Source organism: Onychomys torridus, chromosome 16 (assembly GCF_903995425.1).
Source record: "Onychomys torridus chromosome 16, mOncTor1.1, whole genome shotgun sequence".
Classification (NCBI taxonomy): Eukaryota; Metazoa; Chordata; class Mammalia; order Rodentia; family Cricetidae; genus Onychomys; species Onychomys torridus.
Genome location: NC_050458.1, coordinates 49,488,129 through 49,502,668, shown reverse-complemented (window position 1 = coordinate 49,502,668; position 14,540 = coordinate 49,488,129). Strand labels below are relative to the sequence as shown.

General features: G+C 51.3%; 1 protein-coding gene across 5 annotated transcripts in view; it reads right to left on the bottom strand.

Annotated features, from left to right (window-relative positions):
• Nucleotides 1–11,604: 11,604 nt before the first annotated feature.
• Nucleotides 11,605–14,540, bottom strand: part of Prr5 (proline rich 5) — a 42,021-nt gene continuing 39,085 nt past the window's right edge. For 3 of the 5 annotated variants that reach the window (XM_036207968.1, XM_036207967.1, XM_036207964.1), the window contains one exon: nt 11,605–13,651. In XM_036207968.1, the coding sequence (XP_036063861.1) occupies nt 13,182–13,651 (470 nt within the window). In that variant the 3' untranslated portion in view covers nt 11,605–13,181. The remainder of the gene's footprint in view (nt 13,652–14,540) is intronic. The other 2 variants (XM_036207965.1, XM_036207966.1) reach the window with 2 other exon arrangements.

Sequence of the window (14,540 nt, the reverse complement as noted above, 5' to 3'; positions counted from 1 at the left end):
TTTTGCTGTGAAATCACTATGAAATCACCAGGAAGAGGTAGAGGTAACAGTGACCTGTGCTAAGCAGAGGCCACTTGCTCACTGCCCCAGCACACAGTAGGATTGTGTCTGCACAGTAGGATGGTGGGGTAATTTCCTCCACATTCCCTCAGTACCCTCACAGTAGCTTCTTCTGTGCAGACAATTCAACCATGCTGGCATGTGGGCCTGTAAACCAACACAGAACTGCTTGGATATGATTATCTAACATCTTCCTCCCCACAGAGGACTCGAGGGGGCAGGAAGCAAAGAATCCAGGCTTAATTCTTTCTATTTCTTATTATATTTATTAATTTATTTTGGGTACGCTATGGTGGTACATGTGTGTCAGGGCGTGTGTGTAGAAGTCACAGGACAACCTTTGGGAGTTAGTTATCTACCAAGTGGGTTTGCACTCAAAATACACACACACACACACACACACACACACACACACACACACACACACACACAAATTAAAACACAGTAAACCAACCATCGACGGTGACTGCATGGCATAGAAATGTGTGTACTACCACTGACGAGAAAGGGCAGAGGCCGGAAAGGAACTGCACACCAGGCTCCCTCCCTCTCTTTCTTCTAACAGTAATCAGGCTGTTGGATTTTCCCTTCTGTTTCTATAACAATAACTTTGCATTCCAAAGGCTCTGCAATAAAAAAAAAAAAAAAAGGATGATAATGGGAAGTGAAGAGTTACCACCGAATGCTGTTACTGCTGCCTTTATTAAATTTGTTCTTACACATGTTTATGAAGTCGGAGGCCCCTTCTCTCCCAAGCAGCAAATTCTAAGTTAATGAGCGTGCTGAGGTGGAGCACAGGAGACGGGGTGGGGGTGGGGGGTGGGGGGGCACACACCTGGGCCACCAGTCTCGATCCTAGATTTCCTGTTTGTGTTCTCCCTAGTGGCTCACCCAGCCAGCTGTGGGGAGCTGCAATCTTCTTACAGCCAGGAAACCTGCATTTCCGTGCTGCTGACGCATGGGGACAGACAGGCAGAAAGGAATCTGGCCGACCTCCAGCCACCTCCTCTGCTGCCCGAGGCACTGGAACCCATGGGTTCTGGGCCTGCTTTCTGATGGTAGCCAAATGCAGAGACTGGGCCGTGCTCTGGTCTCCCAGCAGAGGCAGGTGTAGACAAGGATGAACTCTGGTGCATTCTCCATGGTGTGCTCTGGGGCCCTCTGGCCCACTGTGGAAGCCCTTTACATCCCCAGCCTAGGGGCCTCTGCTTTGGATACCGCAACCCTAAAAAACAGTGATTACCTCAAAGGGAATATGTGTTTGTTCTAGAGCCAAATATGAGCGACGCCAAGCGTGGCATGGTTGCAAGAAGTTCTTTTTTTTTTTTTTTGAGCTGAGGACCGAACCCAGGGCCTTGTGCTTGCTAGGCAAGCACTCTACCACTGAGCTAAATCCCCAACCCGAATGAATTTCTTAGAACAACAGAAGAAGTCATGAATCAACACACTTTACAAACACAATGGTGGGAACATCAGGTAGGCGAGTTCCACAAATCCCGGTGATCTTTTGCACAGACCTCAGACGCTGTCTGATGACATTCTTAAGCTTTTGGGTTGAGGGGAGATAAGGAACTATTGTTAGCACATCCCCCAGGGTCTCCCGGGATAGTCATAAGGACACAGAGGAGGGTGATGAATGGAGGCTATCAACATAGCATGAGATAACTTGGCTCTGGATCTGCAACATTCCAACCTCTCCGCAACCAGTGGATTGGCCTTACAGGTGCAGCGTCTTTTCAGGAACTTCAGTTCATTCTTGTTTGACCGGAGTGTGGCCACTGGTGTCCTAGGCTGGTATCCCAGCTCTTCAAATGCCCGTGTTATCAAAGAGGTCTCATCTCATAGGCCTCTGTCTTGGTTAAGTTTCTGTGGCTGTGATAAAGACCATGACCAAAAGCAACTTAGGGAGGGGTTATTTCAACTCACATATCCTGATCACAGTCCATCAGGACAGTTAGAGCAGGAATTCAAGGCAGGAATCAGAGGCAGACACTAAAGCAGAAAACGTGGAGAAAACGGCTTACTGGCTTGCTCCTCATGGCTTGCTTAGTTTTCTCCTCCTCCTCCTCCTCCTCCTCCTCCTCCTCCTCCTCCTCCTCCTCCTCCTCCTCCTCCCCCCTCCTCCTTCTTTCTTCTTTTTGATGGTGGTGGGAAGTGTTCCAGACAAGATCTCTCTGTGTAGCCCTGGCTGCCTGGCTGTCCTAGAACTTGATCTGTAGACCAGGCTGGCCTCAAACTCAGAGATCCGCCTGCCTCTGCCTCCTGAGTGTTGGGATTAAAGGCTTGTGCCACCACCTCCCGGCTTACCATTCGCTTTCTTATGGCACCTGTTCAGAGATGGCACCATGCACAGTCGCCTGGGCCTTCCCCACCAATCATCAATTAAGAAAATGTCCCACAGGCTTGCCTACAGTTTGATCCAAAGGGGCATTTCCCAATTGCGGTCCCTCTTCTCAGGTGACAATAGCCAAGTTGACATAAAACTAGCTAGACAGCCTCATTGACAGACCATGACCTAACAATTAGTTAACCCAGGCTCCTTTGCCACCAGGGCATGGGCAGTGACAGGCTCCACTGTGGTGAGGTACACTCTCAGAGAGGGGGCTGACTGGGAGCACATTGTGCTACGAGGGCTACTGTGTCCAGCGTGTGTGTGTGTGTGTGTGTGTGGTGGTGTGTAGCAGGCACGTAGGCTCTATGGTCACACATAAGCACTAGGGGAAACAGAAATGTTAAAACACAGAGGCTTGTCTCTTCAAGGGGAGAGATGTACAACCTGTTTTCTGTCCAGAAGGCTGGGAGCAGACATGGTTAATAGCCCGGTGACCTTGGTGACGTCTGTGTGGCCAGGCTTTTCTCCCCCAGATCCTTGTCATGAGCCTGTTTTCTCAGTGAATCTGCAGAACCTATCTTTACTGAAGATGCCTCTTGTGCTTTTCAAAGAGTTTCGACGTAGTCATGTCTTAAGCTTTATTGTGCACACGGGACTGAGTTCATCATCACCAGGAAACTCTTCATCAAATTGTGCTGTGCTTAAATATACCTGAAATAAACTACTCAAGGTCAGACAGTCAATGCTTGCACCAACACCAGCTACTGAGTCACGTTGAACCCAACTGCCTTCTTGCCTCTCACAGATTATTACTCTGCCGGCTATGGTGTTTGCAGAGACCCCTGAAACGGGGGATGGGGTGGAGGAAGGTGGTGTGCAAAGTGGCTTCAGGCTAATGATGGGGACCTTCCGGGTATGGCTGCTGTGGCTGTTGATTTTGGATCAGTACAACTGGAATCTCCTGTGGAGTAGTCTCCCTATGGGGTGGAGGCTCTTGTGGATTGAAGCCTCTTGTGGGTGGAATCTCCTGTGAGGTGGTCACCTATGGGTGGAGTCTCCCTGTGGGTGGAGCCTCCTGTAGGTGGAGCCTCATGTGGGTGGAGTCTCCTGTGGGGTGGGGCCTCCTGAGGAGTAGAGCCTCTTGTGGGGTGGAATCTCCTGTGAGGTGATCACCTTTGGGTGGAGTCTCCCTCCCTGTGGGGTGGAGTCTCCTGTGGGGTGGAGCCTCCTGTGGGTGGAGTCTCCTTATGGGGTGGAGCCTCCTGTGGGTAGCTACACTAGTCACTTCTTTGCCCTTAGGCGGACTCTGCTCCGTTGGGTGCTTTGGGACGCTGTTCCTGGAGGCTGAGCTTGCGTGTGGCTCCCCACTCCTGACAACTTGGGAAGCTCCTACCACCAGGCAATCAGCATTGCCTCAGCAAGGGGCTGCCGAAGTGGCTCACACATAAGACCCTTCCCTGATCAGCATCCCCATGTTGCTCTCATCTCCACCAAACACAAGCTGAGGAGAGTCCCAGAGAGTCCCTAGATTAGAGATTGTTCTGCGGGTAATGTGATGATCCTTTACATTTTCATAGCCTTTCACTGCTGGTTAGAGCTGGTGTGCCCTCTCTACAAACATATCCATCAATGAGGGGAGGGTCCTGGGGGCAAAGCCAGTGGTTTAGTATTGAGCCCTTATCACCTTCAGGCCAAAGCCCATGAAGGACCTATCTGCTGCTGAACACAGCCTTTGTGCAGTGCTCAGTAGTGCGGCTTTACAACCCAGTATGTGAGTCACAGGCACAGACCAGCAAAGTCACCAAAATCTGCAAAGACCCTTTCTTCAAATGGAGAAACTGAGGCTGTTTGGCCTGCCTGATATCTCACAGCAATCATCTCAGACTCAATGCTAGTAGTACCTGCTGTCTCCAGGAGAGGTATGGGGGATACATGAACACAGTGTAATTAATATTCTCCCATCAGCCTTCTCTCCATCTGGAGAACCCATAAACCTCTGGACTCCCGGAAAGAGGCATGTGTACTCAGGTCGCACTGAGTGCTACTGCCAAAATGACAGCACCCCATCTCCCTCCATCTCTGAACCCCAGGCTCAGCATCTTCTCCCAGCTTCGTGTACACGTCATGCATGCCACACATCTGCAGCTCACCTGGAATGCTGCTAGTCCCAGAAGCAAGGGAGAGACAGCCCACGTGGGTTTCCACCCATTAACGATGCTGCAGCTCCAGAAGGCTCCCCCATGTCCCCCTGAGAACTCTCTGGTTAGAGTTGGTCCCATTACCCTGCTCAACACAGGAGTCCACAAGACATGGATGTACTCAGGACGTGAACATAGAGGACACTGGGAGATGCCATGTCGGGGCTCATTGTCAGGGGATGTGTCTAATTCCCCATGTAGGCTCCTCTACCCAGGACCCCTACTCCTCTCTAGGCCCCCAAGACATCACCAATTGACCAGTGGACACTCTTGGAGCTCGGAGACCAAGGTCTCCTGCTGGAATGGGGGCCTCTTCTCTTGGTCTTTAGTGTCTAGGCTTGCAAGGGTCACATCCCGTATTCCACAGGAGACTAAGGATTGTTGAGTCTTCTTCCCCCCTCTACATTTCTTCAAGGCCAACCCAAGTTTTAGTACTGTATGAGTTCCTTGGATTTATTATTTTACATGTGTGGGTGTGTATGCCTGGTGCCTGTGGAGGTCAGGAGAGGGCGTCAGGTCCGCTGCAACTGGAGTTGTAGATGGTTATGACACACCATGTGGGTGCTGGGAACTGAATCTGGGTCCTCTATCAGAGCAACAAATGCTCTTAACTACTGAAGCATTTCCCCAGCCCTTTGAATTCATTTTTTTTTTTTCAGGCTGAGTGATATTCCAGCATACACATATGCCACATTTATTTAAAGATTATATATCTTCCTTACTGTTCTATTGTTGTGAAGAGACACCATGACCAAGGCAACTTACAGGAGGAAGCATTTAATTGGGGGCTGGCTTACAGCTAGAGAGGATTAGTACATAAATATCATGGTGGAGAGCTTGGAGGAAGGCAGGTGGGCATGGTGCTAGAGCAGTAGCTGAGAGCTTACACCTCACTCTGCAAGCAATAGGAAGAAAGTAAGACTGGGTTTTGAAACCACAAAGTCTCCAGGGGCACACCTCCTCCAACAATACCACACCTCCAAATTCTTCCCAAACCAGTCCACCAAGTGAGGACCAAGCATTCAAATATATGAGCCTATGGGGTCCTTTCTCATTCAAACCCCCATAATATGTTAAGTCAGGCATAGTGGTCCAAGCCTTTAGCCTCAACACGTGGGAAGCAGGTGGATCTTTGTGAGCTGGAGGCCAGTACCTGGCCTACATAGTGAGTTTGAGACCAGCTAGAAATATACAAGAGACCCTGCCTATAAATAAATAAACACAACCTGATAGAATGTATATCATTAAAACTTATTACAGCCGGGCGGTGGTGGCACACACCTTTAATCCCAGCACTCAGGAGGCAGAATCTGAGGCCAGCCTGGTCTCCGAAGCAAGTTCCAGGAAAGAAAGGTGCAAAGTTACACAGAGAAACCCTGTTTCGAAAAAGAAAAACCAACAAAACAAGACAAAACAAAAACTTACTACAAGCCAAGTGTGGTGGCACATGCCTGTAACCCATTACAGAAGCTCAAAGGCAGCCTGAGCTACTGAGATCCTGTGTGTGCTTGTGTGGGGGAAGCGGGGGGATATTAACATTGTTATGATTTTAAAACATGAAGTTCAGAACAGGGATGGAGGCTGAGGCAGGAGTATGCGTTCAGTCTGGGAAACACTGTGAATTCAGGGTATAGCTCAGCCATGTTCTGCTGTGGATATCACTCTGTATAAATAAAGTGCTGATTGGCCAGTAGCCAGGCAGGAAGGATAGGGTAGGCGGGACAAGGAAGAGGAGGAGGCTGGAACAGGAAGGCTGGAAGAGACACTGCCAGCCACTGCCATGAGAAGCAACATGTAAAGACACCGGTAAGCCACAAGCCATGTGGCAAAGTATAGACTAACAGAAATGGGCTAAATATAAGAGTAAGAGCTAGACAATGGTAGGCCTGAGCTAATGGCCAAGCAGTTTAAATAATATAAATGTCTGTGTGTTTATTTTACAAGTGGGTTGTCAGACTAACAGGGCTTGGTGGCACCTGGAGAGAAGCTCTCCAACTACAATGTTCAATATATTCACAGTATTAGCTGGGCATCATTGTGTGTGATAGTCTAACCTGGGCTACATAGAGAGCTCTTGGAGGGGCTACTGTTGCTGTATTCACCTCTATCTTGTGGGGTCTCTATCTCTGTCTCCCTCCCTCCCACCCCCAAACAAATTATCCTTCAGAAAGGTGTAGGCAAGGTCACTGAGAGGGGAGGCCCACAATAACCTGTAACTGGCAGACCAAGGCCCTGTGAGGGTGAGGCTCAGGACCAGACCCCCCCCTTCTCCCTCCACCCTTCCCTCTTTCCCTCTCTGTCCCTTCTTTCTTCCCCACTTGGCCGTAGCCAAGAACCATGCCCTGCCACACTCCATCCCAGCCGCTTTGGTGCTCCCAGCTTGTCTGTAGGAAATATAAGAATGTTGCTTGGCAGTGGTGCCGCACACCTTTAATCCCAGTACTTGTGAGGCAGAGGCAGGCAGATCTCTGTGAGTTTGAGGCCAGCCTGGTCTATAGACCCTGGACAGCCAGGGCTACACTGAGAAATCCTGTTGTAGTCAGAAGTGTTTCTGTCTCGCCACTTATAAAATAATCATTCAGAGGCTTAATGTTATTTACAAACTGTATGGCCCAATGGCTCAATCTCCTCACTAGCTAGCTCTTACAACTTAACCCATTTCTATTTATCTGTAAGTTACCACGTGGCTCTGTGGCTTACCGGTACTTTCACATCTTGCTCCTCCTGGCGGGGCTCCCAGCGTCTCCTCTCCTCTGCCTCTCTTCTTCTTCCTCTCTCTCCAGTGGGAATATACTGGCTAACCTTATTCTGCCTCACCATTGGCCAAACAGCTTTATTTCTCAACCAATCAGAGCAACACATATTCACAGCATACAGAAAGACATCCCATAGCATCCTGTCTCAAAACCAAACCAAACCAAAACAAAACAAAAACAGTTGATCGGTCGCCCCAGCCTGTGTCCCTTTTGTGGCCTCCAAGCTGCCTGGTCTAGGGCCTGGCAAACACAGGCAGAGCTTAGAGCAGTGCTTTCCTGAATCTGTGGTCAACAGTAGTGCCCAGAAATGGTGGGGGTACTCTGGGAAAATGGGGGTGAGCGGAGGAGTTGAAGACCCTCTCTACAGCATACCTACCCATCCAGGGGCGGGCCAGGAGGCCCCTCTTCCTAGGTTGTGTGTACAGGCAAGTGTGAACACGTACTGTGAGTGGGTAAGTATACAAGTATGTATGTGTGGGTGTAGGATTATCTTTGTACGTGTGTATGTGTGTGTGTGTGTGTGTGTGTGTGTGTGTGTGATGACCGTATGTGTGAAGAGTGTTGGGATTTCAGCCAAAGTCCCAGTGTCCCTGTGGAGACAGGACAGCGAAGCTTCCAGCAGAGTGGGTGGGTAGAGGCCTGGGGCTTCAGGAAGCAGATGTGGCTGCCAGTTCCCTGGTAGAAGTTTCAAAGGTTTTGAGAATAATGCAGGTGGGGGGGGCAGTCCCCCCTCTCCACTCCCAACACACTTCCTGTGCTGTGTGGCACAGGTGCAGGGGAACCTGGGAGCTCCAAGAGCTGAGGCTTTAGCCAGGTAGACAGACTGTTGAAAAGGGTACCGAGGAGGTTCAATCCCTCGTGAGCACGTTTGTGAGGGAGCTGGTGGGAAGGTCAGCGTACCTCTCTGTGAATGCAATGACCTTCATCTCCAAGCCACCAGAATGGGCACAGGGGGCCACTGCAGAATTGAGGACAAAGGAGTACTGTGCCCTAATCCCTGTCTGTGCAGTCTGGGCCAGGCTGCTAAGGGTCGAGTGCAGGAGCCACAGAAGTATGGCCAGTGGACTTGGGACAGGGTGGGGCAGAGGAATCCAGGTAACAAGGCCTTCTGTCTTAGTGGGTCCTGTGGGTGTGAGGGAGAGGCCAGGCAGGAAGCATGATTTTTTTTTTTTTTCTTTATTTTTTCGAGACAGGGTTTCTCTGTGTAACCCTGGCTGTCCTGGAACTCACTCTGTAGCCCAGGCTGGCCTCAAACTCACAGAGATCCGCCTGCCTCTGCCTTCTGAGTGCAGGGATTAAAGGCATGCGCCACCACCGCCCAGCAGGAAGCATGATTCTTACACCAACACTAACCAGGCCCCCATGTGAGACCACAAAGCCCCTTAATTTCCCATCAGCCTCACTGAGGCTCATGACCTGGCATGCCTTTGCCTCCAAACAGCAGGAGATAAAGCCCAGGTGTCTGATAGCTTGATGGAAAAGTGATGGTTCTTTTCTTTTTTTCTTCCTTCCTTCCTTCCTTTTCTTTTCTTTTTTCTTTCTTTTTTTTTTTTTTTAAGATAGAGGTTCAGTGGGGGATGGTGGCACACACCTTTAATCCCAGCACTTATGAGACAGAGGCAAGGGATCTCTGTGAGTTGGAAGCCAGCCTAGTTTACAGTGAGCTCCAGACCAGCCAGGGCTACATAGTGAGACCCTGTCTCAAAACAAAACATAACAAAAAGACAGGGTCCATGTGACCCAGGCTGGCCTCAGACTCACCGTGTGGCTAAGGATGACTTTGGGTGTGAGTCACCATGAGATCCAACCCAGGGCCTTGTGCATATTAATAAGCAGGCAATCTACCCACTGACCCACATCTTCAGCCTTAAGCAGTGGTATCTTTGTATTATCAAACTCTAGTGATGGGAACTGAGCCGAGGGCTTGGCTTGCTGATGGTGAAACCTACCCTGATTGTGTTCCCAGGGCTCGATGACATCTCAGCCACCCCATCTAAGAACTGCTGGAGCGTGTGAAGGGGCCGGTCCTGCAGAGCCAAAGCTGCAGGATCTCCATGACACAGGGCAACAACAGGATACCAGAGAGGAGTCCCTCTCAGAGGATCTAGTATTATTGGTGTTGCAGAAGCCAGAGCCTTAAACCAGACCAAGGACTCATTGCAATGGACATTTGTAAGCAAAGCTGTTTGGGCAAAAGGGTAGACTGGGCGACACACCACGACATGCCACAGCCTCTACGGCGAGATTCTTTTTGTTTTTTTTTTTTTACTTTTTATTATTTAATTTGTTTTCTTTTGGGGAGGGGAGGTTGTGAGGGTGGAGGGACGGAGATGCATGACATAAAATTCACAAAGAATCAATAAAAAGCTAAAAAAAAAAAAAAAAAAGAAAAATGATGGACACACATTCCAACATGCCAAGTTTTTAAAGCCCAAGACAACATCCTCTCCAGAGAAGGGTGCTGTTTATTGTCCCAGAAGCCTTTGGGAGTTAGCACAAACCAAGTGTCAGTTACCAAGAGTCACTCCAGTTGGAAAATGTTTTCTATGTCATTTTATTATTGTTTTGAGACATTATTTCATCATGGAACTCTAGCTGGCTTGGAACTGGCTATGTAGACCAGGCTGGCCTTGAACTCATAGAGCTCCATCTGCCTTGGCCTCCCAAGTACTGGGATTAAAGGAAAATGCCATCATACCCCACTCAACATTAAAACAATAAAAATTCCCAAGAGCTGTTTTCTGTGCGCTCCCTATATCCCCACCCCTCCCCTCAAGAGAATGAATTGAGGCTCAGAGCTCAAGGCCAACAGGCAGGGCCTGGTGTCTCACCCCACGACAGTCAGCAGTGAATGGGCCTTCTTCATGCTTTCCCTGTGTGCTGAACTTCTGATCAATTGTCATTTGTGACAAACATCTGCCTTCCAACCCATGGGTGGCAGAAACACACGTGCAGGTCTGTAGAGGGAGGCTGGTCCAGGGAACCAATGGAAGCAGCCTAGGACACCGAGAGGCCCTCACTGGGCTTCCCCTGGGGCCCCATGCTGATTTAGTAGTAACTAATTAGTAGCAGGACACAGGGCTGGCACTGGAACAGATCTGGGAGCTCAGTGGATGAGCGACCGAGCTGCCTGGAGTGGGAGACCACAAACCACGAAACCATGACGTTTCAGCTAGGAACTTGGGCCCCCTGGCTCAGGGGTCTCCCGGGGAGTGAGTGGGACATCCTAGCAATATGTTCGTGTGTGGGCGCATCCTGGTGTGCCAGTCTCTGTACGCCTGGTGTGATGGCTATTCTCGGCTGGCAGCTTGACTACATCTGGAATTAATTAAAACCCAAGTGGTTGGGTACACGTGTGAGGGATTTTCTTTCTTACTTGAATCATTTGAAGTGGGAAGTCCCACTTTTAATCTGGATCTTTGAGGTGGGAAGACCCACCTTTAATCTGGGTCCACCGTCTGGTAGTTGCCTATCTAAAGGATGTGGCAGAAGGAAGCTCGCTCTCTTTGCCTGCCTGCTCTCACTCCTGCTGAAGAGTTCATCCCTTCACTGGCATTAGAGCCCACTTCTTATGTACAGCCCACCAGTTCTGTACCTCTAGAGAATCCTAATCTAACTGGCTGTGATTGCTCACTATGCCTACAGTAGAACCCCTCCCCAGCAGAAGCCTCTGCCCATAGATCCACTCCCAGCTCTCAAAGGGGTTCCAGAGAAGTGAGGGTTGAAGATGGGACTTTGCTGGTGCTGAGGGAGGCAGGGTGGCACAGCTTAGCCGGGTCCCAAGCCGACCTCACTTCCCCGAGAGCCCGCAGCAACCCGGGCAGCTTCTAGCCAGGGATTTGATTCAGGTCCCAGCCTGATGCCCTGCCTGTCTTGAGACTGGGATGGCTCTTGCTCCCCTGGGTCCCTGGAGGTCACTTTTCCAAAGCCCTGTGTGCTGGCTGGTTTTCTGTCAGCTCGACACAGGCTAGTCATCTGAGGAGGGAACCTCAAGTGAGAAAATGTTTCCCTAAGATCCAGCAGCAGGCAAGCCTGTAGGGCATTTTCTGATTTGGTGACTGATGGGGGAGGGCGCAATCCATTGTGGGAGGGGCCACCCATGGCTGGTGGTCCTGGGTTCTATAAGAAAACAGGCTGAGCTGGTGGTGGTGGTGCACGCCTTTAATCCTAGCACCCAGGAGTCAGAGACAGGTGGATCTCCGTGAGTTGGAGGCCAGCCTGGTCTACATAGTTACAGGACAGCCAGGGCTATGTAGAGACCCTGTCTCAAGACAAAACAAAACTACAACAAAAGAAAACAGGCTGGAGAAGCCATGAAGAGCCAGCAGGAATCCCCCACGGCCTCTGCGTCAGCTCTTGCCTCCAAGCTCGTGCCTCACCTTCCTTCAGTGGACTGAGTCTGGATATGTAAGCCCAAACGATGAACTCTTTCCTCCCCAAGTTGCTTTTGAGTCTAGTTTCATTACAGTACTAGTGACCCTGGCTGAGACACCCTGTGAGTTCAGCCTTGACCCTGACCACAGGCAGCACAGTAACTGGAGCAGGCTGTTTCTCCCACCCTGGGGGACAGGGCACCCTCTGTCCTAACATCTCCAGCAGATCCCCTGGACCCACATGGCCTTGCAGTTCGCGTGAAGTAGCCATTTCCCATCCTGTTTTCTGGCCAGATTTGGTCACTCTGCTCCTGGGTCTGTTCTTCGCTTGTTATTCCCAGAAGACAATCAAGACCCGAGGGCTTTGAAGGGTCTGGGGCAGGGGTCAGCATGTGATCAAGGAGGACCAGACTCTCCCTGGCTCTTTAGAGAGGATCTCAATGGGACAGAGGCCTACTCCAGGCATGGCTTGTCAGGCTAAGCGGCTGGGCTGGTGCAATCCTGTAGCAAACCTGCCAGCACTCAAGTACACTTATGCCCATTTGCCCAGCAGTGGAACCAGCCCATCTGCAGACCTGGGAGGCCCTAACCACCCTCAGACTCTGGGTAAACTTCCCCAGAGGTAGAGAACCACTCCTAGGGCAGATGGGAGGGCTGGGGTGCCTGTCCCACCAGGCCAGGAGCATCTTCAGCAACCCCCACCACACAGAGGGCAAGGTCTGTAGATCTCATGTGACCCTCTTCCCTTCCTGGCTGCAGTGGGTCCCTCTCAGCCAATGTATGGGGCTCGGACCAGGGATCCACACTACGGCCTGTCTTATATCTAAGCACCATCCATTAAGGGTTCAGGCCTTCATTATATGCTTTCCGGATCCTTCCATCAAGATGACAGAGCAACGCTGTCCTGACAACAGTGGAAGAGTTGACAATGGGCAAGTGACCACGGCCTCGGCTTGGGAATGTGCCCTGGCAGGAGGAAGTCCTGTGAGGTGGGGGTCCCGGAAGGACACCTGGGGGAAGACAGGAACCTGGAGCTGTAACTTTATTTCATGCCTTCCTGTTTCGTGGCCACCCAGGGCAGAGGGAGGCAGGTCTGGCTGTGGTGTGAGTCCTGTCACTGTGGGAGCCAAGCTGGGCTGGCATAGGCAGAACCCACTGGTTTCACATTTTCCTGGGTAGGTGTGGGCACCAAGGGTGGGGCAGGCAGGAGGGTACATGGTGACCACATCCTCGAGGTGGCTGAGTATCTGGGTGGCGCCAACTGGACGTCCCAATCAGACCTGGGGTGAGCATGGGAAGTGGATAGGTTTTCCACCAGACTGGGAGTATAAAGTGACCAAGGCAGTGACAAGGGGACTAGCGAGATTAGGAAAGAGTAACAAGTCTCTCACTCACACATATACAGACACGCGCGCGCACGCACACACACGGGCCAGTAAAAACAGGAACTAACCTCAGGTCATCACACAACACTCGGTCGGCTTCCGGTGGCATCAAAGTCAGATGTGCTGGAGCGACTGCCCCGCCCAAAGTCAATGAATATTCCTTCAGAGTCTGAGTCCACGGACTCCAGGATCTGGTCCACCAGTGTCTCAGGGCTGGAGGTGGGTGGGGAGCCGTGGGCTGGGCCCTGCTCGGGAGAATGGGCAGGGGGGTACAGTCTGCTGGGGCAAGGCCCTGAGTGGGGCGTTGGAGAGGACCTGAAGTTCCCTGCAGGGCCCTGGCCAGGTGTGTCCACAAAGCCCTGGGGCTCAGGACAAGATGTCATCTCGGAGACTGAGTGCCTGCGGATGCTTGTGCCCCCGGCCGCTGTGCCCTCTGCTTCATGCTCAGCCACGGGATTGAGCAGGGGCGTGTTGTAGCTTTTGGATCGCACCACTGGGTTCTTGGCTAGGACATCCCCAGAGCGGGAGCGGCGCAGAAACCGTTTCTCTGCAGGAAAAGACACAGTCATGTACACCAGGATGGTGGATGCTGCCCCACATGTTCCCTGTATGATCCAAGTCCCAACTCTGGGCAGAGGCTCCTCATCAAGTGTCTAACGCACAGATGGGCCACCCAGTAAAAGGCTCAGTGGCCGCTCGTGCTGGATCAGCCTCACCAGCCACTGGGTACAAGCCTCCTGCCCTAGCTAGAGGACCTTAACTAACATTCCCAGCCTTGGCCTGAATAGGCAGTGGGGCCTCAGCCACCCAGGTTCAAATCTGCAAGCTGTCAGAGACCTGTGAATGACCCCATGACAGTCATACATCCATGTCTCACTCTCCTTACCCACGGAAGCCTATGGATCTTAGGGACCAGTCTTCCCTAGGAAAGACTGGGTTTCTGTTCTCACAGGCTGGCACCCAGGGGACAAGCCTGCATAGAGGAGCTGCAGGGTGGGGCAGTGCTATGAACCAGCTGTTTATAGGCCTCACTGGCTGTGTAGAGAGTCACAGGGAGTGAGGACAGAGCAGAATCCCTTTGGCCTTGTATTAGTAAGGCTTCCAAGCAGGACCCTGCAATGCCCAATAGTGACTGTGGGATGGCACTCCTGAGTACAGCAAGCTCTGTCAGGGAGGCTCTCTGATCAGGAGGGGTTGCCTTCTTGACTACAGGGTATCCCACTGTCTACAGACAAACAGGTCCCGAGAGGTGCAAAGCTCTCCAGCTCTAACTTGCCTGAGCTGAGGCACACCTAATATTCTGGCTTTATACCTTAGGTAGCAACCCAGATGATGGGAAGCCTTCCAAGCGACCCCACCTTGTTTGTTCCTACGATCTAGTCTGTATCCCCTCCTGCAACCCAGTGGTCACCATGGGGACTCACTGATACATCTTC